At 42.5% G+C, this 25,656-nt stretch overlaps 1 protein-coding gene across 1 annotated transcript in view; it reads left to right on the top strand.

The window, feature by feature from the left end:
- LOC124775662 (dynein axonemal heavy chain 8-like) overlaps positions 1 to 25,656 on the top strand; it is a 605,208-nt gene that overhangs the window by 242,503 nt on the left and 337,049 nt on the right. The window contains exons 20-21 of the mRNA XM_047250489.1: positions 12,418 to 12,897; positions 24,987 to 25,133. Coding sequence (XP_047106445.1) covers positions 12,418 to 12,897; positions 24,987 to 25,133 — 627 coding nt within the window. The remainder of the gene's footprint in view (positions 1 to 12,417; positions 12,898 to 24,986; positions 25,134 to 25,656) is intronic.

Raw genomic sequence — 25,656 nt, forward strand, 5'->3', positions numbered from 1 at the left:
GGATTTCACCGGATAGTTAAATATTGAAGCTACTGAAAGTATTACTTACAGGCAGTCGTCTGGTAATCTCTTAGCTCATTCCTTATCTGAATCCGAGAAATACACTTCAGTTCTGGAAGTGTCACCTGTTACGTTGATAACGAGCCTATCAACAATAGAATCCACGAAGCCAACCAGGCGCAGCATTTTCTCTTCTACTTTTATAACGAACCGTTCTATATTCCGCCAGCGTTCGGCAGTGACTTGTGAAAAAGCTGTGTGCGTTAGTTCCAGTACGACTGGCAGCTAAACAGTCTTGTTACTTCTCGGGCCAAATCCCGCAGCTTGACTTCAGATCACTTCTGTTGGGTTCATATTGTAATGGTACAGTAGCAAATATAAACATGCAGCATTTGTCTGACGTGCTCGATGCTGTGAAAATGATTGTTCTACGATACTTCTCTAGCTCTGTGGTATAAAACGATCGACATCGTCCAAATAAAGAGGATCTGGTTTTTCATTTTGCCTTCAAAATTAACTTGTTATGTTTTCTTAATTTAAACAACTTAAGAATTTGCATTTGAAATGTAAACAGGAATTTCGAGTCCTATATGTAATTAGAAACAAGAAGACGTGCATTATTCATAAAAAATGATGATGAGTGTTATAATTGCGAGATGTAGGTATTCCATATTGAACGAGAAAAAGAAGATGATAGGGAAATCTGAAACAATGCACGAGCAACCGCTTGTGATTTATACTCCGTCATGCTACCAACTACGCTACACATTCAATCTGGGTTGGCTTATCAACTGCGTCATATACAACACTGGGAAAACTTCAAAGCTGATTACCTCCGTAAATTTATGAAAAATTTTAAGAACAGCCTATTTCTCGGCACTTTTTAACAGAGTCCCACGCGCGTGTTTCATTACGGAACAGAAATCAGTCTCAGCCATTTTTATACTGCGCATTAACAGCGCGACAATCAGAGCTCAACGCTGTAGAGGCTGTGACCGTACGCGATTTTTGAAATAAAAACTACGTAGCTAAAGCGTGATTAAGAAAAACGTTGATGGCTGTTAATACATTTGAATATCTTAAAAGTTTCATTTAACGTAACTTATTAATAAGATATCTAATACATAAATAGAACCTACTTCCAAGAGCGTAACAGCACCAGTGTACGTGTGCTACGGTTTCTGACCAATCATCGTGTCTGTGTTTGTTTACATCAGGTTTATTCTAATGATGGACGGATTTTAGCAAGGATTAGTCTGATGATCATATCTGTTGCGTGCTCCAGTCGATCACATGCTGATAATATTAGGGTCATTCAAAAACAAACGAGGCGGAAGCTGTAAAAGGAAAACCGTTGAAGGGATTGTGATACCGTTGCTTATGGAAGAAGCCTTATATAAGAGCGCTGAGGCTTCAAACTCGCCGTTACAGGAACAAGGGCGCACACCCACGTGATGACAGACCGAGCACGTGCACGCTACGACTGTTGATAAAATATCGATATGTTGATTTTTTTCCCAAAAAATTACAATTTTTTGGGCGATAACTTTCTCCCGATATATCGATATCTAAAAGGCAATATCGAGTGCCAATATTTTTATGTTATATTGTTTCTCAATTTTCGGTAAATATTTGAAATTGTTCCTTTGAAAATGTAGTAGAACCTTACTAGTTTTTGAACTTTCATCACGTCTAGTCTCTCTTTGAATGTGTGAAACAAGAAATGTGGATGGCACAGAGCAGAAGCCCGATTGCACTGGCAGAGGAACGGAAAAACAGATTTGCGATGTGAAGAATAGAAAACCAGCTGCGTGGGAAAAAATTTTTTTAACGCAACTAGTCTGCCATTTCTTCACATCGGCATTCACCAAAAACAGTTGCTGAAAATGATGAACAAAAACCTTTATGACAATACTGGTCTTGGCGGTGGGCGGAGACGTGTGAGGGTAAATGCTAACGTAATAGGCGCTCGGAGCTACCAACAAACTGCAAAATTTAACTTCACGACGCAACTTTGACACTACAACTGCTACGTCACTGGCGTTTGCAGAAATGAAAAAACAGAGATGTCGGCATGAAGTGTTCCAGACAAATCCGATATGTGAGGAAACCGAACGACGGACCCATCGGACACCTTATATTGTGCCACTTACCTGCAGTTATGATTGTTAGCATAGTGGTTATCACCAACCGTGAACATGCAACGTTTTCATTGCAGTTCTTGCTTTAAGTGGGATAAGGAGGCTGCTAGATTGTTTATGTGCAGAACATCTAAAAATAAATCGTTACTTAAATATACAGCTCTCAAGCCGATTGTGTATTTATAATGTGCAGCAGATATTTTTATAGGCCATTGCGTCAATACTTTTTCCGCCTATATATTGATACCTTTTCTCGATACGTCAAGGACTATAAACGTTACATTTTAAATATCGATATATCGGATTCACTATATTTTTAAATATATCAACAGTCCTAGTGCACGCTTGGACTATCCACTACGCTCAGTCGAGCTGAAATCAGAGAAATGGAAGCTTGAAAAGAAGAGCAAAGTGGTGCAGTGCGTTTCCTCGTGGTGGAAGGAGTGCGGGGAACGGGAATTCATCGAAGAATGGCACAAGTATACGAATAGCGCTGAATGTCTGTTGCAATTGCGACACTCAGTCCGTCCTCTGGGGCAAGGTCTGCACCATATCTCGCTGGTCTTTAATAATGGCTGCATCTACCTTCTGGACAATGGTAATAGTAATGCGGTATGGCGATGTGGCGTTCCAGATCGTGTGTCATCGGTCAACAACATCCGTCCTTCTGCAAACGCTTCGTACATTTGTGCCATTTTTTATGAATTTCCGTCCGCTGCTCTCCTTCCGCCCTCAGCAAACGTACTACACCCGTTTACTCTTCTTTTCAGGCTTCCATTTCTCTGTTTTCAACATACTGAGTGCAAGTGCTCGTTCTATCGTTAGGCGAGTTTGAGGCTTCAGCGCTCTTACAGAGACCACAGGTTATTTCGTCGACAATGGCACTGCGATCCCTTTGACGGTTTTCGTTTTACTGCTTCTGGTTCGTTTTATTCTGAATGACCCTAGTAATTACACGTGTACTACCAGGAAAAATTGTCTTCTGTGTAAGTTGATCTGTCTTATCGTATTTAAGTTCTTCTCTTTCAGTTTAGCCAAACGTATAACATGCGATAGCTCAAAATAAGCTCTTGTGGGCTAGAAATTTCTTCGGCCGACCTCGTCAGTTGTTTTCGGCAAAGGAGATGCGTACACAATGTCCTTCACACAACACCACAAAAACAAATCCCTAAGTGTCAGGTTCGGAAATCTAGGTGGCCAAGAGCAAAACACAGCGTCGTCATGTCGAGCGCGACCGGTTCAAGTGATTGGAAGATGTTGATTTAAAATTGTGTGATCCTCCATACCCGAATATGTAGGGTGGGTCATTGTGCACAACGACCGAAATTTTGAACTTTCTTATACATTCTCTGTTTTCTTATCGATGTATCGCTATAAAATCAAACAGTAATCGCCATATTCATTTTGAATTGCTCTGTACGCTAGTGCATGTTAAATGTTAAGTCAGCATACGAGGGTTGCCTTTTTTTTAACCCCCAATCGGTAGCTAAATTAAAACCACAGCGAAAATCCGGTGTAGCTTTCTTCAGATGTATTTCGCACTGTCTCAACTATGCCGATCTATTGCGTCACGTCGCACTTCACGGTTCTGAGGTGCAGTGAGCACGTAACGCTACCTGGAAAATAATGTCTCCTTCCAAGTACGGATGCCCGCTCCGAGGTTTCACGTGATTTCAGGCAACTCCACATAACGTACCTGTCATGCATTTCCTTCTTCGTGACAGTTCTCCACCGCACACTGCAGGGCAACGAGGACGCTCCTGTTTTGTTTTCGATGGGAAGTCTTTGACCACCCACCGTAAAGTCGAGACTTTGCTCCTCTGGTTTTCGTCTCTTCTCTTACATGAACCGCTGGCTATGATGACTGCATTTTGGCACAGGCAACAAGCTTTAGACCAGCGTGGGGAACTGGTGGAAATCACAGGCGGTTGCCTTCTATGACAAGCGTATTGGAAAGTTGGTACCATGCTACGACAAATGTCTGAGTCTCAACGACGACTATGTAGAACAGTAACTGGAAGGGGTAGCTAAATGTTACAAGTAAAACATTTTTGATTTTCACTGTGGTTGAATAAAAAATAGCCCACGTATTATGTGTTATACTCGTAAGGAGCGTCAAGCGAAGGAGTCCCATAAGTTCGTAGCGTTTTTCCGTAACTTAATAAACACAGCAGATACACGTAACAGTGATTTTAGCCTTCAGTTGTATATTCTCCTTCGGCGTCTACCAATGCTATGGTAACTTTTCGATTCCGTGACTGTAGAAATCATACGGTTTTGATGCGAAGAGCTCGTCTGAAAATCAGAGTGCGCAAGATCAGTTAAGGTGGGTGCGGAATGACTTCCCATCACGACTCCTGTACAGTGCTTTTGAACAGTCTAGCAGTATGCGGACGGGCTTTATCGTAGATAAGCATCCCTTCACGCAGTCTTTCTGCTCGTTGTTGTCGGACAATGTCTGCAAGACGTCTTAAGTTGTTGACCGTTAACGTCAGCAATGATGGTTACACGTCAAGGAAGCAATTCCCGGTACACCACACCGTCGCTGTTCCATAAGATGCGTAACAATATCTTTTGTGGATGCGCACATGTCTTTGTACGGGGAGTTGTTGCGTTATTTGGGCTTAATCATTCCTTTCTTTTCCTTATGTTAGCATAAAGACGCTATTTATCGTCACCAGTAAAATCGTCTGTGTTGTTTACGACCAAATTGATGATGAACACGCAGAGGTAATGATTATGTGATTTTGGCTTCGAGCATGCGGACCCATACACTCGATTTTTGAACCTTCCCCATTGCATGCAAATGTCGCACAATGGTGGAATGATCGCTGTTCACCACATTTGCCAGTTCTCGAGTACACTGGCGTGGATCATTGTGGATCTTCTTCAAACTGCAAAGGTCCTCCTGAACGTGGAGAGTCACTACTGTCAAAACTATCCTTTTTTAAAACGATAAATCCGTTTTCGTGCCGTGCTCTGTCCAATGGCATTACCCCCATAAACGACGCAAATGTTCCTGGCTGCCTGTGCTGCTGTCACCACCCTACTGAACTCAGACAGAAGAACATGTCGGAAATGTTCTGATTTCTCCACTTGCCATTCCGTTTCCTAGCGTCCACAGCTCCACTCACTATCTCCAAATGACAAAATGACAATATGTAAACTCAAATAGCAACAGTAAACTACAAATAAAAAATGACAGTCGATAAATAAACCCGTTGCGGACGGAATACCAACATTCAAAACAAAAACGCCATGTACTTACGCATTAACCTTATATATCGAAAACTAAAATCGATCGACGAGTGCAACGAAAGGTGTGCATATTGTGACAGTTGTAAGAATTTTATACGGGGTTTCTAAATATTTAGAAAAGCTGCTAATAGATGGCGCTGTACGCTGTGCAGTTCTGTACAGTCGTGCATTATTAAACTCGTTCTCTGCAAGCAGTTCTCTGCAAGCACATCACAATCTTTTCGAAATGGCTACCACTCGCTGTACTGAGGTGGCACAAACGAACAATGAAATATCCTGTAGTGTTTCAATGGAAGTGTATTCAGATGTCACACACGTCGCCCATTCAAGCTCATCCAGCGTGATGGAATGATTCCGATAGACAGTATCTTCAAATGTGCTCCACAGAAAGTAGTCTATGGAGTCAGGTCGGGAGAATATGGAGGCCAATCCATCCTAGCGCCAGTAAATTTTCAAAAATCCAACGCAATGACTCTGTTGCCGAAGTAGTCATCAAGAAAGCGAAACACCTGGTGGGTGCGATGTGGTCTGCCCCCTCCTAGTATGAACCACTCGGTGCCTGATCGATCTTACACCGCTAGCTGTGTGGTGATAGATTGTTCCAAAACTGCAACGTAACGTTCATTAGAGATCTATCTCGCATGAAAAAAGGATCTGTAATGCCCCTACTGCAAACCACAGCCCAAAAAGTAATTTTGGCAGAAAACAGTGGTTTCGTTCACACAAACGGGGATTTTCGGAACTCCATTCGCGACTCCATTCAAGTGTAAGCGTGCTTCATTTGTGAACGGGATGGAGCAAACATCAATCTTTCATTATCAACCATTGCGAGAGTCTGGTTCGGAAAGTCAACCCTCTTGTCACACAGCTCGTACATGTATGGCCTGGTGACTGGCCTGGTGGCTTTGAATACTGAATGAAAACATATGTAGGCTCTCAGTATTTTCTGCGTGCTGGAACGTTTCAAACCAGCCTCTGCTGAATTCTTCGAACGGATTTCCTTGGATTTCCTTGAATAATTTCAGTAACCGTGGCGACGTTCTGAAGAGTAACTACAGTTTGTTTGCGGCTAACCCCGCTAGATCATCAGCCATGCTGCCTGTCCGTTGGAGTTCGGCGAAGAGCTTGCAAATGGCTTTCGCGTCGGGTTCTTTTTGACATCAGTCGTGTTCGAAAGCTGCGCCTTATTGCCGTAGGAACGTCTTATAATCTGCAATATTCCAGCACCAGAAAAACACATTGTTCAATGGAATACATGATATCAACCGCTTCCTTCTGTTCGCTAACGTCCTTCACGCTGATAGCTCTGAGCTATTGCGATTACAGCGCCATCTCTTAGCAGCTCCTCGAACTATTTGTCAACTTCTGTATACAATGAACGAATGAAATTATTCCGCTTTTGGCGGTTAAAACATCATTTTTATTTAACACGTATTTGTCGCTTTTCTCCTTTCTAGTCACACATTTCACAAACCACATGATATCGACTACATATATTGACATGTTTCCACACCATATCTTACACTGTTTGTATGTTTACATCTTTGATGCTTTTGTGATCCATTTACCACGCCTGTCACACGAGATTTAAATGTGTTTACATCATTACTTCACTAGCACTCTAAAGTGTGTGATATATGGAAAACAGATAAATTCACGCATCCACATGCAACTTCTCATACGCATTATTTTCTTTATTAGTATTTCAATTCCCTATGAATGGGGGTAGGGGGGGGGGGATAAAACCGCTCTTCAGTCAAAGGCTACAAAACTATATTTAAAGATCCAGAATGAGATTTTCACTCTGCAGCGGAGTGTGCGCTGATATGGAACTTCCTGGCAGATTAAAACTGTGTGCCGGACCGAGACTCGAACTCGGGACCTTTGCCTTCCGCATGGTTCGCAGGAGAGCTTCTGTAAAGTTTGGAAGGTAGGAGACGAGATACTGGCAGAAGTAAAGCTGTGAGGACGGGCCGTGAGTCGTGCTTGGGTAGCTCAGTTAGTAGAGCACTTGCCCGCGAAAGGCAAAGGTCCCGAGTTCGAGTCTCGGTCCGGCACACAGTTTTAATCTGCCAGGAAGTTTTATATTTAAAGACGTTCAAATATATAAACGGGGACAGCAACAGATGATTTTGTAGAAAATACATAAATGGACGATATTTATGATTTTTACATATAAACGGGTGACAATAAATGAGGATTTTGTAAAATACGCGTAGGTGGAAAATACTGATGGTTTTTAAAACTCGTTTGACGATTTTATATTACAGTTAAAATACTGCCACTTATGAACGTGAATTATGCCACGGTGTAACGGCGATACTAGGTGACACATGAAAAAATTGTCATGATGAACTTGCGATGATGAGTATGACTACGGGACCATGCAGAACCGCAAGTAGCCACTAGAAGTCAGCAGGGTGGATGAAGGGGAAGGAGAAAATGGCAAAATGGGGTGAACTGGAACATTGTGATTACGGCTGGAAAGCGAAGTATATTTAGGGACGGATTTCATCGTTGGGGACTGGGAGTTGGTTAAAATTCCTGCCAGAGAGGATGGATAAGGCATGGTGGTGCACGGAGGGGGTTAAGTCCTAAATACATCACTGTTTTAGTCTGAGGGATGGGTGTAGGGGCGCAGCAGGGTAACTGGGTTGGTTATTAGTGAGTGTGAAATCGGGTGCTGGGACTACGCATTGTGATTAATGTATCGGATCTGAAGGTGCTCTAGGAAGAGAAGAAGGTATGGGAAATGGATGAGTCGGTACAAGATGCGAGTTGGGGAATGTAGGTGGGTGCGGAAGGCGAGACGAACTGCATGTCTTTCCAGGATTTTAAGTGCCTTATAGAATTTAGGCGAGGCAGAGATCCAGGCATTATTGGCGTAGGTTAGGATGGGGCGATTAAGAGACCTATAGGTGAGGATAATGGCATAAGGATGTAGACTCCAGGTACGGCCAGTTAGTAGTTTTAGCGATTTTAGTCGGTCTCGGGCTTTGTGTTGGACGATGAGGAGGCGTGCGTTTTTGCTAGTTTTCTATCGAGATTAAGTCCTAAACACATCACTGTGTTAGTCTGAGGGATGGGTTGGTTGTAGATGGAGAGATGGAAATCTGGATGACTGAAACGGCGATTGCTGCGAGCGAAGATGGTGACTTGGCTTTTCTGTGGATTTACTTGAAGTTTCCACGTACTACATCGTTCAACTAGGAGATTCTGGTGGCGTTGGAGGGGGGCACGGAAGAGTTGAAGGGTGTGGTAAGTGGCTAGGTAGGTGAAGTTGTCGGCATATTGCAGGAGATACGTTGGGGGGTGGCAGTTTAGGAATGTCCGCAGTGTACATGATGTCAAGGAAGGGTGAAAGGACAGAGCCAGGAGGCACACCTGCAGCGGCTCTTACGCTGCATGTCACAGATTTATACTATTGAATAGATTGCAACCTCCTATGTGAGTAGCTTTGAAATTTTCATTTTCAACATTTGTCAATTTCATGTTTACCTATATTATATTGATGACTGATTGTGTTCATAACGCTTGAAAATGATTACGTCTCAAAATTGCGATCGCAATAAACGACGTTTTAATAGCCTGAACCGGAATGGTTCCATTTAAAAATTTCACGAAGGCTATGGATCCAGTCATCATCAAATTTCACAATAAACATAGTTTTTTGCAGTCGCCTATCGATCTTAGTTTTCAAGATATTTAATGCTGAAGCCACAAACTCCTTCATTGAACGCTTTGTAAACAGGGTGATTCTTATTAACTTTACAAAAAAAACTGGAGCGACGTAGACGATGCTGAGACAAGTAATTTGATACAAGGCACATGGTGCCGCAAATGCCCGAAAAGTGGACGACAGATGTAGATCATGTGACGTCACCAGATGACCGTGTATGATTGTCGCTGGTGAGGCTCAGGGTTCGAATCTTGTGTTTGCCAGGAAGTACTATTTTCTGTGGCTGGACAATGAAGTGTTTATATTGAGATAATATTTATTATTTCATTTACGGGTCTCACGGTCCCCGCTGGTTTATTGCAGAGTACAATACAATAAAAAACTAGTGTACTGCGTGACAAGTGAGTGTAAGCTTCCGAAATGCGTCTGTACCTGTAAACTACCTACGTTTGGAGATAGTAACTGTTCTCGAAAGACTCTCTATCCATCTTTTTTCGGTATTGTTCGTTGCGTTTGGTCTGGGCGGACGTCACAAGACATCCGTTCAAGTTTATCGTTGATGCCTGCAACAACAAGCTGAGCTACCCTACCGTGCGGGCGTCCATCTGAGCCACCGAGGACACAGATGAATAGCGCGACTGCAGGGACTTATCCCTTGCACGCTTCCCGAGAGACCCACATGTCCCAACTGTCCACAATGTACATATGTAATGTTCCTAATAGATATTTGCCCATCCACTGATTACTCGCGCAAACTAAGGTGGCGATTCCCGTAAGAGTTCGGGCAACCTATGCGCATTCGCACAGACGAAGGTCAATGGCCGGGTAGACTTTAACTATATATGAAGATAGTAACTGTTACCATTTATTCTAGAGAAGCTGCACGGTCATCAATGGTATCTATTCTTTCGAGAACAGTTACTATCTTCATATATAGTTAAAGGCTGCCCGGCCATTGACCTTCGTCTGTGCGAATGCGCATAGTTTGTCCGAACTCTTACGGAAATCGTCACCTTAGTTGGCGCGAGTATTGAGTGGATGGGCAAATATCGATTAGGAACATTACATATGTAGATTGTGGACAGATGAGAAAGTGGGTCTCACAGGAAGCGTGCAAGGGATAAGTCCCTGCAGAAGGGCTATTCATCTGTGTCCTCGGTGGCTCAGATGGAGCCGGCACGGTAAGTCAGCGTATTCGGTCAGAGAGCTGGGTGGCTTCTGTAATAAAAAACTGACTAGAAGGATAAACAAACGAACTTTAACGGATGTCATGTGACGTCCACAACGACCAAACACGACGATCAACAACGAAAAAAAAAAAAAGATGGATAGAGCGTCTAGCATGTAAGCAGGAGATCCCGGGTTCGAGTCCATGTCGGGGCACACATTTTCAGCTGTCCCCATCGAGGTATATCAACAACACCTGCCGGCAACCTACGTTTTGTTTACTGAATAAAGTGTGTAAATAAGGAAAGTAGGAAAGAAAAACAAAACAAGGATAGCTCTTACTTGGTTACAGCGAGGACAATAATTTTGTAACTTCTACGTTTGCAACAGATCACATTTACAAAAAGGTGTTTTAAAGAAAGAGTAACCTAGCGGAGTGATAAGCAGTACTACCCCCTACCGGTGAGGTTCGACTCGACGAGCTCAACCGCTGCACGTGCAGCGGGTACGTCATTTGGTAACATCATATGTTCAACATTCGTCATCCGCCTTTCGGATTTTTCCGACATTTGGGACCCCGTGAGTCTTATGTTAAGTTACTTGTCTCAGCTTCATCTACGTCGCTTTGACGTTTGTTAAACGTTAATGGGAATCACTCCGTGTTGTTGTTGTTGTGGTCTTCAGTCCTGAGACTGGTTTGATATGGTTCAAATGGCTCTGAACACTATGGGACTTAACATCTGTGGTGATCAGTCCCCTATAACTTAGAACTAGTTAACCTAACTAACCTAAGGACATCACACACGTCCATGCCCGAGGTAGGAATCGAACCTGCGACCGTAACAGTCACGCGGTTCCAGACTAAAGCGCCTAGAACCGCACGGCCACACCGGCCGGCGACTGGTTTGATGCAGCTCTCCATGCTACTCTATCCTGTACAAGCTTCTTCATCTCCCAGTACCTACTGCAACCTACATCCTTCTGAATCTGCTTAGTGTATTCATCTCTTGGTCTCCCTCTACGATTTTTACCCTCCACGCTGCCCTTCAATACTAAATTGGTGATCCCTCGATGTCTCAGAACATATCCTACCAACCGATCCCTTCTTCTAGTCAAGTTGTGCCACAAGCTCCTCTTCTCTCCAATTCTGTTCAGTACCTCCTCATTAGTTATGTGATCTACCCATCTAATCGTCAGCATTCTTCTGTAGCACCACATTTCGAAAGCTTCTATTCTCTTCTTGTCTGAACTATTTATCGTCCACGTTTCACTTCCATGCATGGCTACACTCCATGCAAATACTTTCAGAAAAGACTTCCTGACATTTAAATCTATACTCGATGTTAACAAATTTCTCTTCTTCAGAAACGCTTTCCTTGCCATTGCCAGTCTACTTTTTATATCCTCTCTACTTCGACCATCATCAGTTATTTTGCTCCCCAAACAGCAAAACTCCTTTACTACTTTAAGTGTCTCATTTCCTAATCTAATTCCCTCAGCATCGGCCGACTTAATTCGACTACATTCCATTATCCTCGTTTTGCTTTTGTTGATGTTCATCTTATACCCTCGTTTCAAGACACTGTCCATTCCGGTCAACTGCTCTTCCAAAACCTTTGCTGTCTCTGACAGAATTACAATGTCATCGGCGAACCTCAAAGTTTTTATTTCTTCTCCATGTATTTTAATACCTACTCCGAACTATTCTTTTGTTTCCTTTATTGCTTGCTCAATATACAGATTGAATAACATCGGGGATAGGCTACAACCCTGTCTCACTCCCTTCCCAACCACTGCTTCCCTTTCATGTCCCTCGACTCTTATAACTGCCATCTGCTTTCTGTACAAACTGTAAATAGCCTTTCGCTCCCTGTATTTTACCGCTGCCACCTTCAGAATTTGAAAGAGAGTATTCCAGTCAACATTGTCAAAAGCTTTCTGTAAGTCTACAAATGCTAGAAACGTAGGTTTGCCTTTCCTTAATCTTTCTTCTAAGATAAGTCGTAGGGTCAGTATTGCCTCACGTGTTCCAACATTTCTACGGAATCACTCCGTATACAGCTGAATTATTTTAGAATATAGACAACAGACAGAAAGAAAACGGCAAATAAGTAATCAAACAAATTACATGTGAGGTGAGAGAGTTTAGCAGCGGCGTGGCTGTGGTTGCAGGTATGCGACTTCGACGTGGACTTCGACGCGAACGGGCCGATGGTGCCCGGGCTGCCGGCGCGCGAAGCCAGCGATCGGTCGCGCCTCTTCCAGGCGCGCTTCGACGACCTGTGGGAGCGCTTCGAGCGCTTCAGCGACGGAGAGCGCCTCTTCGGCCTGCCCGTCAACGACTACCCCATCCTGCACAACCGCAAGAAGCAGCTCAACCTCCTCGGCAAGCTGTACGGCCTCTACTTGCAGGTCATGAAGTCCGTGGACGGCTACTTCGAACTCCTCTGGTCAGACGTCGACATCGAGGCCATCATCACCGAAATCACCGACTTCCAAAGCCGCTGTCGCAAGCTCCCGAAGGCAATGAAGGACTGGCCCGCTTTCCTTGACCTGAAGCAAAAGATCGATGACTTCAACGAGTCCATTCCATTGCTGGAGCTCATGGCGAACAAAGCCATGAAAGAGCGACACTGGCAAAGACTGTCTAAGGTATTTATTAGTTTTAAATGTATTTCATCACCACGGACGCAGCCGAACCCCGTGACAATTCCTTTATTGGGGGTGGAATAATAACCGCTACCAGTCACAATAGAATATGACTTTATTTAACACACGACCGGTTTTGGTCTTATACTTATCTCCAAGCGGTTTACATTCCTGATTCACTGTTGAAGGTCACCTTTACATCAAAAGTAATATGATGATATCTAAATAGACACAAATGAAACATTTGGAGGTGGCTAAGCGGTGTTTATTGTAAAATATCGCACTACTTTCATATAGCTGGTGTATGCATGACGTTTTCACACAGCATTTGCCATATTCTTCTAGAAAAGATTTCGTCTTTTGCACGTTAAGTGTATATTACTCGTCATTCTAATTATTGGTGCTTCCATATTATGTCTTTGATAAAGTAGTGGTACTTTAGGTATTAGTAGTTTCAGAAGCACATGAATTCACAACATCCAATGTGCTTACATTGGAAAACAGATTGTGGTCAAAGAGCATAGTTCAAAGAAATACAGAGACGTTCCACAAACAGATACATACCAGATATTACAAATTATGAAAATGAAACTGTTACATGATTGTGGAACCACACTGTCATTTATAATATACTGAATGGTTGCTGGCAAATTATATAATGTTAAATAGATACTGAGTTTTTTTCAAAAAATTTATAGTTGTGGGGGATCCATAACTTACAGTTTTAATGAAATATTTTAAAAACCAATAACTGTAACTCATGGCCCCCTCATAACTAGCAATTTATTTTAAAAGTGTCCATTTAACCTTGTGTAATTTGCCAGCAACCACAAAATATATTATAAATGACAGTTTGGTTCCACAATCACGTAACAGTTTCATTTTCATAATTTGTGATATATGTTATGCTTCTGTACGTGTAACATCTCTGCACTTCTCTGACCTATACTCTGTGACCATAATCTGTTTTCCAATGTAAACACGTTGTGAGTGCATGTGCTTCTGGACTTATTAACACCTAAAGTGCAACTACTTTATGAAAGACACAATATGGAAGCACTAATAATTAACATGGTGACTAATATACGGTTAACGTGTAAAAAACGAAATATTGTTGTAAAAAAATGTGACAAATGGTATCCGAAAACAATATGGATACACCAGCTAAATGTGAGTACTACAATATTTTACAACGCATCTCGATTACCCAAAGTTTCATTTGTGTTTATTTAATCATCATATTGTACTTGATTTAAACAGTGATCTCCAACACTAGCTATGAAAACATGTGCGTGAACGTAAACCACCTGAAGGTAGGCACAAGCCCGAAACCGGTTTATGTGAAAGAAAATCACCTTCTATTGTGATTGGTAGCTGTTATTATTCTACACCTTATTCTTTTACTTTTCGAAATGCAACAAGTTTCCTATTTTCTGGGTGCGTATTATTCGGCTGCTGATTAGCCGTGAACAGATCAACAATTTAAAAAAGAAAAAGAAACGGTTTAGGGTGTTAAGTTATAATTAAGACTGAGATTTTCGTTTACAATTTAAATTTCTTGTTATTAAGGCGTACATAACGAAAAAATCTGCGAGTGGTTAGACAGCGATGTCTACCAACCGAGATCTGAGAAGCTACGCGCATATTGTGAACAAGGTATTAGAGTGATTCAGAAAGAAACGAGTGCGAGTGTGTAAAATGAAAACAGCTGGAGGGATTGTAATGTCATTGCCTACAGAAGAAGGTGTGGTCCTTATACAGGGTGTTACAAAAAGGTACGGCCAAACTTTCAGGAAACATTCCTCACACACAAATAAAGAAAAGATGTTGTGTGGACATGTGTCCGGAAACGCTTAATTTCCATGTTAGAGCTCATTTTAGTTTCGTCAGTATATACTGTACTTCCTCGATTCACCGCCAGTTGGCCCAATTGAAGGAAGGTAATGTTGACTTCGGTGCTTGTGTTGACATGCGACTCATTGCTCTACAGTACTGGCATCAAGCACATCAGTACGTAGCATCAACAGGTTAGTGTTCATCACGAACGTGGTTTTGCAGTCAGTGCAATGTTTACAAATGCAGAGTTGGCAGATGCCCATTTGATGTATGGATTAGCACGGGGCAATAGTCGTGGCGCGGTACGTTTGTATCGAGATAGATTTCCAGAACAAAGGTGTCCCGACAGGAAGACGTTCGAAGCAATTGATCGGCGTCTTAGGGAGAACGGAACATTCCAGCCTGTGATTCGCGACTGGGGAACGACGAGGACACCTGCAATGGACGAGGCAATTCTTCGTGCAGTTGACGATAACCCTAACGCCAGAGTCAGAGAAATTGCTGCTGTACAAGGTAACGTTGACCACGTCAGTGTATGGGGAGTGCTACGGGAGAACCAGTTGTTTCCGTACCATGTACAGCGTGTGCAGGCGCTATCAGCAGCTGATTGGCCTCCACGGGTAGACTTCTGCGAATGGTTCATCCAACAATGTGTCAATCCTCATTTCAGTGCAAATGTTCTCTTTACGGATGAGGCTTCATTCCAACGTGATCAAATTGTAAATTTTCACAATCAACACGTGTGGGCTGACGAGAATCCGCACGCAGTTGTGCAATCACGTCATCAACCCAGATTTTCTGTGAACGTTTGGGCAGGCATTGTTGGTGATGTCTTGATTGGGCCCCATGTTCTTCCACCTACGCTCAATGGAGCACCTTATCATGGTTTCATACGGGATACTCTATCCGTGCTGCTAGAACATGTGCCTTTACAAGTACGACACAACATGTGGTTCATGCACGATGGAGCTCCTGCACATTTCAGCCGAAGTGTTCGTACGCTTCTCAACAACAGATTCGGTGACCGATGGATTGGTAGAGCCGGACCAATTCCATGGCCTCCACGCTCTCCTGGCCTCAACCGTCTTGACTTTCATTTATGGGGGCATTTGAAAGCTCTTGTCTACGCAACCCCGGTACCAAATGTAGAGACTCTTCGTGCTCGTATTGTGGACGGCTGTGATACAATACGCCATTCTCCAGGGCTGCATCATCGCATCAGGGATTCCATGCGACGGAGGGTGGATGCATGTATCCTCGCTAACGGAGGACATTTTGAACATTTCCTGTAACAAAGTGTTTGAAGTCACGCTGGTACGTTCTGTTGCTGTGTGTTTCCATTCCATGGTTAATGTGATTTGAAGAGAAGTAATAAAATGAGCTCTAACATGGAAAGTAAGCGTTTCCGGACACATGTACACATAACATATTTTCTTTCTTTCTGCGTGAGGAATGTTTCCTGAAAGTTTGGCCGTACCTTTTTGTAACACCCTGTAAGAGTGCTGAGGCCCCAAACTCGCCATTAGAACGACATGGACGCACACCCAAATAACGATTGAGCGAGCTCGTCGAGGCCTGAGGTAAAGACAGGCCGTGGCGTGTACGTCACAACACGTGACACTGTAGGTCTTTGACTGCGCGTTTAAATACATGAATACTCTCTATAGCACAGGACAGAGTTACGACTTTTCGTGGGTACCTTTTCAATTACTTACTGATTTCCCATGAGCCTGCACAGAGCCGAGAGTTCGCAAAGTGCGGCGGACAAGCCGAATAGTGTGACGTAACAAGTTCGTTGCGAGCCCGTATTTCTCCTGGGGTTCGGAGCACGTACACGCGTCCACCGTCCACTGCAGTCAGTAGTACTGCGAATAGATAAATTAATGCTTCAGAAGAAGAGTAAAGAAGTATAGTACATTTCCTGACAGCGGAAGGAGTCCGGGGAACGGAAATTCACTCAAGATGGCACAAGAACACGAAGAGCACTGTTTGTCCGTTGCAAGAATAAAGGCGTGGCACAAGCGATTACATCGTTGACGCGTACTGCACGATCTGGAATGCGACGCCGCATTACCGATACCATTACCCAGGAGTTGGATGCCCTCGTTATTGAAGACCGACGAATAACGGTAGCAACCATTGTCCCAAAACTCGGATTTAGAGTGAGAATTGTATGGAGACTTGAGCCGTCCTCTGACGAATTTCCGTTCCCTGCACTCCTTCCGCCATCAGAAAACGCACAAAACCCTTCTGCTCTTTTGAAGGCTCGATTTCTCTGTTTCCGCACTACTGAGTGCAGTGAACGGTCGACACGTACACATGCTCGTTCTGTCGTCACGTGAGTGTGCGCCTCACTTTCTTCTGAAGGCAGTAGCTTTACAAGCACTCTAGCGGTTTTCATTTTACAGCCACCAGTTTGTTTCTTTTTCAATAACCCTAATACGTTCCGTAGAGGAAGAGAGCGAGGACGAGGAACCAGTAGTACACAAACCGAGGCTCTGAAATGCATCGTTGATGACGTTAGACAACGTAGGACAAAATTTGACTGTACCCATGTTTGACTCTCCGGTGAAAGACGACAGTCGTCAGGGAAAAAGTTGAATGAAAAACACAAATAGAAAAATGTGGGCCGGCCGGAGTGGCCGGGCGGCTCTAGGCGCTACAGTCTGGAACCGAGCGACCGCTACGGTCGCAGGTTCGAATCCTGCCTCGGGCATGGATGTATGTGATGTCCTTAGGTTAGTTAGGTTCAATTAGTTCTAAGTTCTAGGCGACTGATGACCTCAGCAGTTAAGTCGCATAGTGCTCAGAGCCATTTTGAAAAATGTGGGGTTATTATCGAAAGTTAACTGAAAGCAACTGATCGAAATAAAACTTGTTTTAGGTGTAATTTTGTAAGTAAATGTACAGTTCCCTGTGCGTCACACGTAAGTACTGCAGTGGACTTTCAAATATAACATGTAACTTGCTTTTCAAATAGCAGTTTTCGGTAGAAACATGGGTATTTTGGATTATCTTTCTTCTTCCGTTTTCCGCGCAGTGCCAGGTACGCTATGACCCAGATAATCGGGAGCTAACTGTAGATTTAGTTTCCATATGTCGTATTTTGTGCAGGCGGTGCTGCACAGGTAGTAAATATTTCGAGAAACTTTAAAAGGAGCCACATGAATCATTTAAACTTATAGTTCTGATGGAACATAAAATTTTTCATTGAAGCCTACGCGGCGTCATTACTGCAGTGACGTCAGTAGCAGGCCTTTGTGGACTCCAGCGCACCCTTCAGCCCTGGGTTCGGTTCTAGAGGTCCTGGCTTCACGACCCAGCGAGGGCATTTTTGCCGATATTTTCGATTTGCCTAGATGGAGGGGCAATGACGTCACATTCCAAGTAGCGACCATTTTGACAGTCAGATTGTTAGCCCATCACTTTCCAGGGACCGTCGAGGCAAGTCTTCGGTCTGGAATCTCATTGACTGGAGTTAAATTGTCTTCATAGATGAGTCCTGCTTCGAATGGAGCCCCAACGGCTGGCGAAGAAATGGCTGGAGACGCCTCAGACTGTGGTGGGATACCAACCTGACTGTAATCAGCCATACTGCCCGACACCCAAGAGTGACGGTCTGAGCTGCTATTCCTTTTCATAGTGGAACCGCTTTGGTTATCGTCCACGGCACCCTCACACTACAGCGGTACGTTGACGATATTCTTCATGGCAAGTCATTCTGGGCTTACATTCCAGCAAGATAAAGCCCGCCCACACATGACGAGAGTTTTTATTGCTTGTTTTCGTGCTTCCCAAACCCTAACTTGGTCAGCAAGATCACCAGATCTCTTCCAGATTGAGATCGTTTGGGCATTATGGACAGGGTCCTCCAACTGCCTAGCGATTCTGCCGACCTATTTATTTATTTATTTATTTATTTATTGTTCCGTGGGACCAAATTAAGGAGAAGTCTCCATGGTCATGGAACGAGTCAATACATGAAATTATAACACGATATTAGAAACAGATAAAATGAAATATAAAAAAAACATATTCAGGTGACAAGTCGTAAGTTTAAATGAAGAAAATCAACAATGTAACACTGGAATTTGCTTAATTTTTTAGCTCTTCCAGGAGCTCCTCGACAGAATAGGAGGAGTGAGCCATGAGGAAACTCTTCAGTTTAGACTTAAAAGAGTTTGGGCTACTGCTAAGATTTTTGAGTTCTTGTGGTAGCTTATTGAAAATGGATGCAGCAGAATAGTGCACTCCCTTTTGCACAAGAGTCAAGGAAGTGCATTCTACATGCAGATTTGATTTCTGCCTAGTACTCTTCGGAATAGGCTAATATTGCTAACAACAAACGACATTAAAGAAAATATATACTGTGAGGGCAATGTCAGAATTCCCAGATTTTTGAATAGTGGTCGACAAGAGGTTCTCGAACTTACACCACATATATCTCGAACAGCCCGTTTTTGAGCCAAAAATACCCTTTTTGAATCAGAAGAATTACCCCAAAAAATAATACCATACGACATAAGCGTATGAAAATATGCGAAGTAGACTACTTTTCGTGTTGAAGTGTCACTTATTTCAGATACTGTTCTAATGGTAAATAAAGCAGCATTTAGCTTCTGAACAAGATCCTGGACATGGGCTTTCCACAACAGCTTACTATCTATCCGAACGCCTAGGAACTCCGTCTCGCTTATAATATGCCTTTTCTGTCTGATCAAAATATCGGTTCTTGTTGAATTGTGAGTTAGAAACTGTAAAAACTGAGTTTTACTGTGATTTAGCATCAAATTATTTTCCACAAGCCACGAACTTATTTCATGAACTACATTATTTGTTACTGTTTCAATATTACACACAAGATCCTTCACTATCAAGCTGGTGTCATCAGCAAACAGAAATATTTTTGAATCACCTGTAATACTAGAAGGCATATCATTTATATAAATAAGAAACAGCAGTGGCCCCAGCACCGACCCTTGGGGAACGCCCCACTTAACAGTGCCCCATTGGGACTGAACATCACTACCACTCTCAATATTGCGGAGAATTACCCTCTGCTTTCTGTTCTTAAAGTAAGAGGCGAACCAATTGTAAGCTACTCCCCTTACTCCATAATGGTCCAACTTCTGCAGTAATATTTTGTGGTCAACACAGTCAAAAGCCTTCGTTAAATCAAAGAAAACACCTAGCGTTCGGAACCTTCTATTTAATCCGTCCAAAACCTCACAGAGAAAAGAGAATATAGCATTTTCAGTTGTTAAACCATTTCTAAAACCAAACTGAACATTTGACAGCAAATTATGTGAATTTAAATGCTCCAGTAACCTTGTATATACAACCTTCTCGACAACTTTAGCAAACACCGATGGCATAGAAATAGGTCTAAAATTGTCAACATTATCAATGTCTCCCTTTTTATAAAGTGGTTTCACTACCGAGTACTTTAATCGGTCAGGAAACCGACCACTCCTAAAGGAAAAGTTACAGATATGGCTGAGAACTGGGCTAACATACATAGAACAATACTTTAGTATTCTGCTAGATACCCCGTCATATCCATGAGAGTTCTTGGTCTTTAGTGATTTAATTATTAAGTCAATCTCCCTCTTGTCAGTATCATGGAGGCGCATTTCAGGCAACAGTCTCAGAAAACTTTTTTCTAAGAGCGCTATATGATTCCCTGTTGGGACTAGGTTTCTATTTAGTTCACCTGCTATATTCAGAAAGTGATTATTAAATACTGTACATATATGCGACTTATCAGTAACACGGACATTCCCACTACGCACTGATTCTATATCCTCGACCTGTCTCTGCAGACCAGCAACTTCCTTTACGACTGACCATATGGTTTTAATTTTATCCTTTTATCCTGAGACTTAGCTATTCTATCTGCATACCACATACTTTTTGCCTTCCTAATAACATTTTTAAGCACCTTACAATACTGTTTGTAATGGGCTGCTGCATTTAGATTTTGACTGTTTCTAACGTTGTGATATAATTGCCACTTTGTTCTACAAGATATTCTTATCCCTTTAGTCAGCCACCCAGGCTGCCTGTTTGTGCTAGTACCCTGTTTTGAAACGTTCTAACGGAAAGCAACTTTCAAAGAGCACGAGAAAAGTCTTGAGGAAAGCATTATATTTATCGTCTACTGTATCAGCGCTATAAACATCTTGCCACTCTTGTTCCTTTATAAGGTTTACAAAGGTCTCTACAGCAACTGGATCAGCTTTCCTGAACAGCTGATGACTATATTTAACACATGTTGCAGCACAAAAATCTTTTAAAGTTAAAATTTGTGCATCATGATCTGAAAGGCCATTCACCTTTTTGCTAACAGAATGCCCTTCTAGTAATGAGGAATGAACAAAAATATTGTCTATGGTTGTTCTACTGTTCCCTTGCACTCTCGTTGGAAAGAATACGGTTTGCATAAGATTATATGAATTAAGGAGGTCTACCAGCATCCTTTTCCTTGCACAGTCACTTATACAATTAATATTGAAGTCACCACATATAACTAACTTTTTGTATTTCCTATAAAGTGAACCAACAACCTCCTCTAGCTTTAGCAAAAATGTTGTGAAATCGGAGTTTGAGGATCTATAAATAACAACAGTTAGAAGTTTAGCTCCGTTAAATTTAACCACACCTGCACAACATTCAAACACCTTTTCAGTGCAGTACTTTGAAACATCAATTGACTCAAATGGGATGCCGTTTTTCACATACATGGCTACTCCCCCACACCACAAAGAGCTCCTCGAAAAGCTGCCAGCCAACCTGTATCCTGGTAAAGGAAGCCTCTGAATTATCTCCTTATTTAAGAAGTGTTCAGATATACCAATAATTTCAGAGTCAACATCTATAAGCAGTTCACTAACTTTATCTCTAATACCTTGTATATTTTGATGAAATATACTAATTCCCTCATTACTCGGATACCTAAGCTTTGTCAAAAGTGATTCCCTTGTTAGAGAGACTTCCCTTAAGCAGGAATACCTATCATCTGACTTCAATCTAAAAAAGGTGCAGCTCTAACGCCCACTACTGCAGGAATTTTCCCATGAGTGATCCCACCAACCCCACCTATGCTGCCACCTATAAGCTTTGCCAACCTCCCCTTCCCATACCTGTTGAGGTGCAGGCCATGTCTAGTGAAACCCGTCCTGCTGATAGACTCCACCGACACCATTGAAATGTGACCCATGCCTTCTGTCATCAGCGCACCCCAAAGTCTCATGTTATTACGCCTGACGGCTGTATTAAGATGAGGCCGATCGTGACGCTGAAACAATTCCACGAAATTCACATTCGTGTTGCCAGTCTGAGTGGCTATCTTTTCCAGGTCACCATCTATGTTATACTCCCCATCCCTATCAATACTATTACCAGCCCCACCCACAATCACTACCTGATCCTCTTTAGTAAAATCCCTACATAACCCCCCTATGTTAACAGTCATCTGAGCCAACCCTGCATTAGGCTTCACAATGCTGGTGACCTTTTACTCACTCCCCAGCACTTCCTGCAACTGCTGGCCTACATCTCTGCCATGAGAACTACTTAACAGCAGAACCTTCTTCTTCCTCTTCAACTTTGCAACTGTTCTAGGCACAGTAACTACTGAGGTCTGCTGCATACTTCCTTCATCTACAGCTACTAGAGATTCCTCTCCACTAGACTCTGACAGTTGGTCATATCTATTGTAAACACCAATGGTAAAACTGTCTGAAAATCTTCTTCTCCTAGCAGATCTCTTGCCAACAGCCAGCTCCCATTCCCCAACCCCCTTCTCCCTCCTCATCCTATCTAGCTCCTCCTGTGCGTTTTTCAACTGCACCTGAAGGGCACAGATCTTACGCTCCTGCTCCTCTATCAACTTACTCTTGCTACATAACCTGCAGTTCCAGGAGAGGATCTCACCAGAATGCCCACTGGCTTCCCCACTGCATTCACACCAGTGAAAATACTTCGAACAAGTCTCACATCGCAATCCACTACTCACGAACCTACGGCAAAGCCCACACTTCTAACTCATGGTAAAATTTTACTTTTTCTAAGTTCCGCTACTACAATAAGAATATGTTGAAAACCTGACTACAATAATCACAAACTTACTCTACAAGGGAAGTAACTACTATTATTAACAGTATTAATAAACAACAAATATGAATATAACAAAAGACTAATACAGAAAGAGAATCAAACGTCTAACGACACAGTAACGAAGCTGAAAACAGTTCCCAAAAGGTTCTTCTGAAATTATTTCACCAGAAAACACCAAGAACACCGGTTGAAGACTACTAAAGTTCCTAAATAAACCACTATACACAAACAATTAATTAGTACTTAGCTTTCGATGTGCCGCTACAGCTGCCACTGGTCAGCGAGGAATGTAAACACAGGCAAGAGGTTAAGTTGCTCGATACGAAACACTCACAAATATCAGGTCACAACACAAGAAAGGCAGAGGTGAATGAAGAAACCACTAATACGTCACTTATATAGTAAATATTATCACAAAAACCGTTAAAATATGTATCTGAAACCTAAAAATATATGAAAACTTAGAGAGCGATCTCACACGCAGTCACTCGCTTATGACGTCACACCAAAGATTCCCAACGCGCCAATAGTCCAGAATTTGGCAGGATATCCCTCAGGATGACATCCAACAACTATATCAATAAACTGCTTGCACAGGAGCCAGAGGTGGACCAACGTGTCATTTATTGACTTGCTCAATCTATGAAGCTTTTTCTCCTGAATAAATCTTCCATATTTTCTGAAATTGTAATTATCTGTCTCTCTGTACGTGTACACCACATCAACCGGTTTCCGACAAATTCCGATAATTCATTTGTGGTGCGTCGTTTTTTTGTCTTTTTTTTGTCTTGACTGTATATTATAAAGACAGAGACACAGTATTTGACCCCAATAGAGCGATATGAAGCATACTGAAGATGAGGCGGTACAGTACGTTGGCATATATATTACAGGAGTATGAAAATAGGAGGAGATGAAATTTATTGTCAAGCCAGCAGAGTATTTGGTACAAATATTAAGTAAGAAGACGAAGCGATGAAATTTACTGACAGGACAGCAAAGTCATTGTTTGTTTGTGTGTGTGTGTGTGTGTGTGTGTGTGTGTGTGTGTGTGTGTGTGTGTGTGTGCTGAACAGTAACAGTTTACGTAATTATATCCTTTACTGTACATATTAGAACATGGAGCTATTTTTATGCATCATTTTTAATACTATATTGAGGTAGTCTGGAGAAGAGGGGTAGGGGAAGGAGAGGTGGGTGTAAGGAGGGAGAACGACGTGGGGTGTCACATGATGCACTTCATCTCAGTGGTATTGAAAGGTTCAGTATCGCTTTTAAGTGCAAAGTGGGCAACATATTGAATTGTGAAGTCATTTCCCCTGCATGTAAGCAACCCATAAATATTAGCAAAAATGAAGCCGGGACCTCTAGATTCGAAGCCAAGGCAGAGTGGTGCCCTGGAGTCCTCATAGCACTGCTACAGATGTCAATAACAAAAAAGATATCGTACGGAGCAATATTTTATTTATTTCTCGTACGGCAAACCAATGTGTCCATATAGTATAACGTGTAGTGCAAAGTTTGTTGTACAGGAAGTAAAGCCAGATCCGGGTCGAATCCGTGTGGCTTATTAATAACCGTAGCGCGTGTAACGACCAGCTTGAGTGAGGTTTTTAGGTGGTTTCCCACACTCGTTTAGCCAAAAACTGGGCTGGTCCCCACCTTCTGCCTCAAACAACACGTTACACAAACAGTCAAAATACGATCACAAGCAGAACAAAGTTCACACAATCCGCAGACGGGGGATGTACACTACTTCCCTGCGTGAGGTGCCTGACGAGAGCGGTGACAGGAAGGGCATGCAGCCGAAAAGTTAGCTAAAATTAAATCGCCACAACCTGTGTACCACAGAGGCCGCATCTAAAATGGTGTAGACACTAATTAACAGAAGAAGAAGTCGATTGACAAATTAAGATATCCAATTTCCAAATAAAATAGAATCACAAATTTTTTGCTGATTAGAGTAAATGGGTTCAAAGTGGAGGCATAATGAAGAACAATTCTTTTAATTTTTGGACGCTAATGACAATTATTATTTGTATCTACTAAATCTGATATCGATTAATATGCCTCGTTTATAACTGTTAATAGCTTCTTCAGGTTAGTCACATTTAGACAATCGCTTTTATTTCTTAAAGCTCATGACCTACCAATTCGACGTAGAAGCAGAAGATTTCAAACTGAGAAACGTGATGGAAGCGCCGCTGCTGAAGTATAAGGATGACGTCGAAGACATTTGCGTTAGCGCCATCAAGGAGAAGGACATAGAAGCCAAACTGAATCAGGTAACCGAGTGACATTTGCACAGTGAAGCACAGACTCTTTATTTTAATTATCTGCGCTTGCAAGCATTTATAGTATTTATTTAGTGTATATTGCATTTAATAGCATACTACTTAGTATATTGCATTTACAGTACTAGAATTCTTTGTGAAAAAATAAAATGAAAGGGTCGTATACAATGCTGGCTCGGAGACACGAGAGGGATTATTCGACCGCCCAACTGAAAAACATTTCGGTCCTCCGCGCATGATGAACCTTTTTCACGCGGTGTATAAGAGTCCTGTCCTAAATGTATCGTTGAGTATACGTGAATGTGACGTGGTGCGACGTTTGCGTTGCATAATGATCAGAGGAGAATGAAAGTGAAGCCCAGTACCAGCAGATAGCTTACTCGTCTCGATTGCAACAAAAGGACTCCATGGCTAAGTTTCCCATCCGACGGACGTATCGTCATCAACTATGTCGCACGCACTCACTCCAGGAGGCACTGCACAGAGGTCTGGAACTGAATTGTGGAGAATCGCG

The sequence above is a fragment of the Schistocerca piceifrons genome, chromosome 2 (assembly GCF_021461385.2).
Source record: "Schistocerca piceifrons isolate TAMUIC-IGC-003096 chromosome 2, iqSchPice1.1, whole genome shotgun sequence".
Taxonomy (NCBI): domain Eukaryota; kingdom Metazoa; phylum Arthropoda; class Insecta; order Orthoptera; family Acrididae; genus Schistocerca; species Schistocerca piceifrons.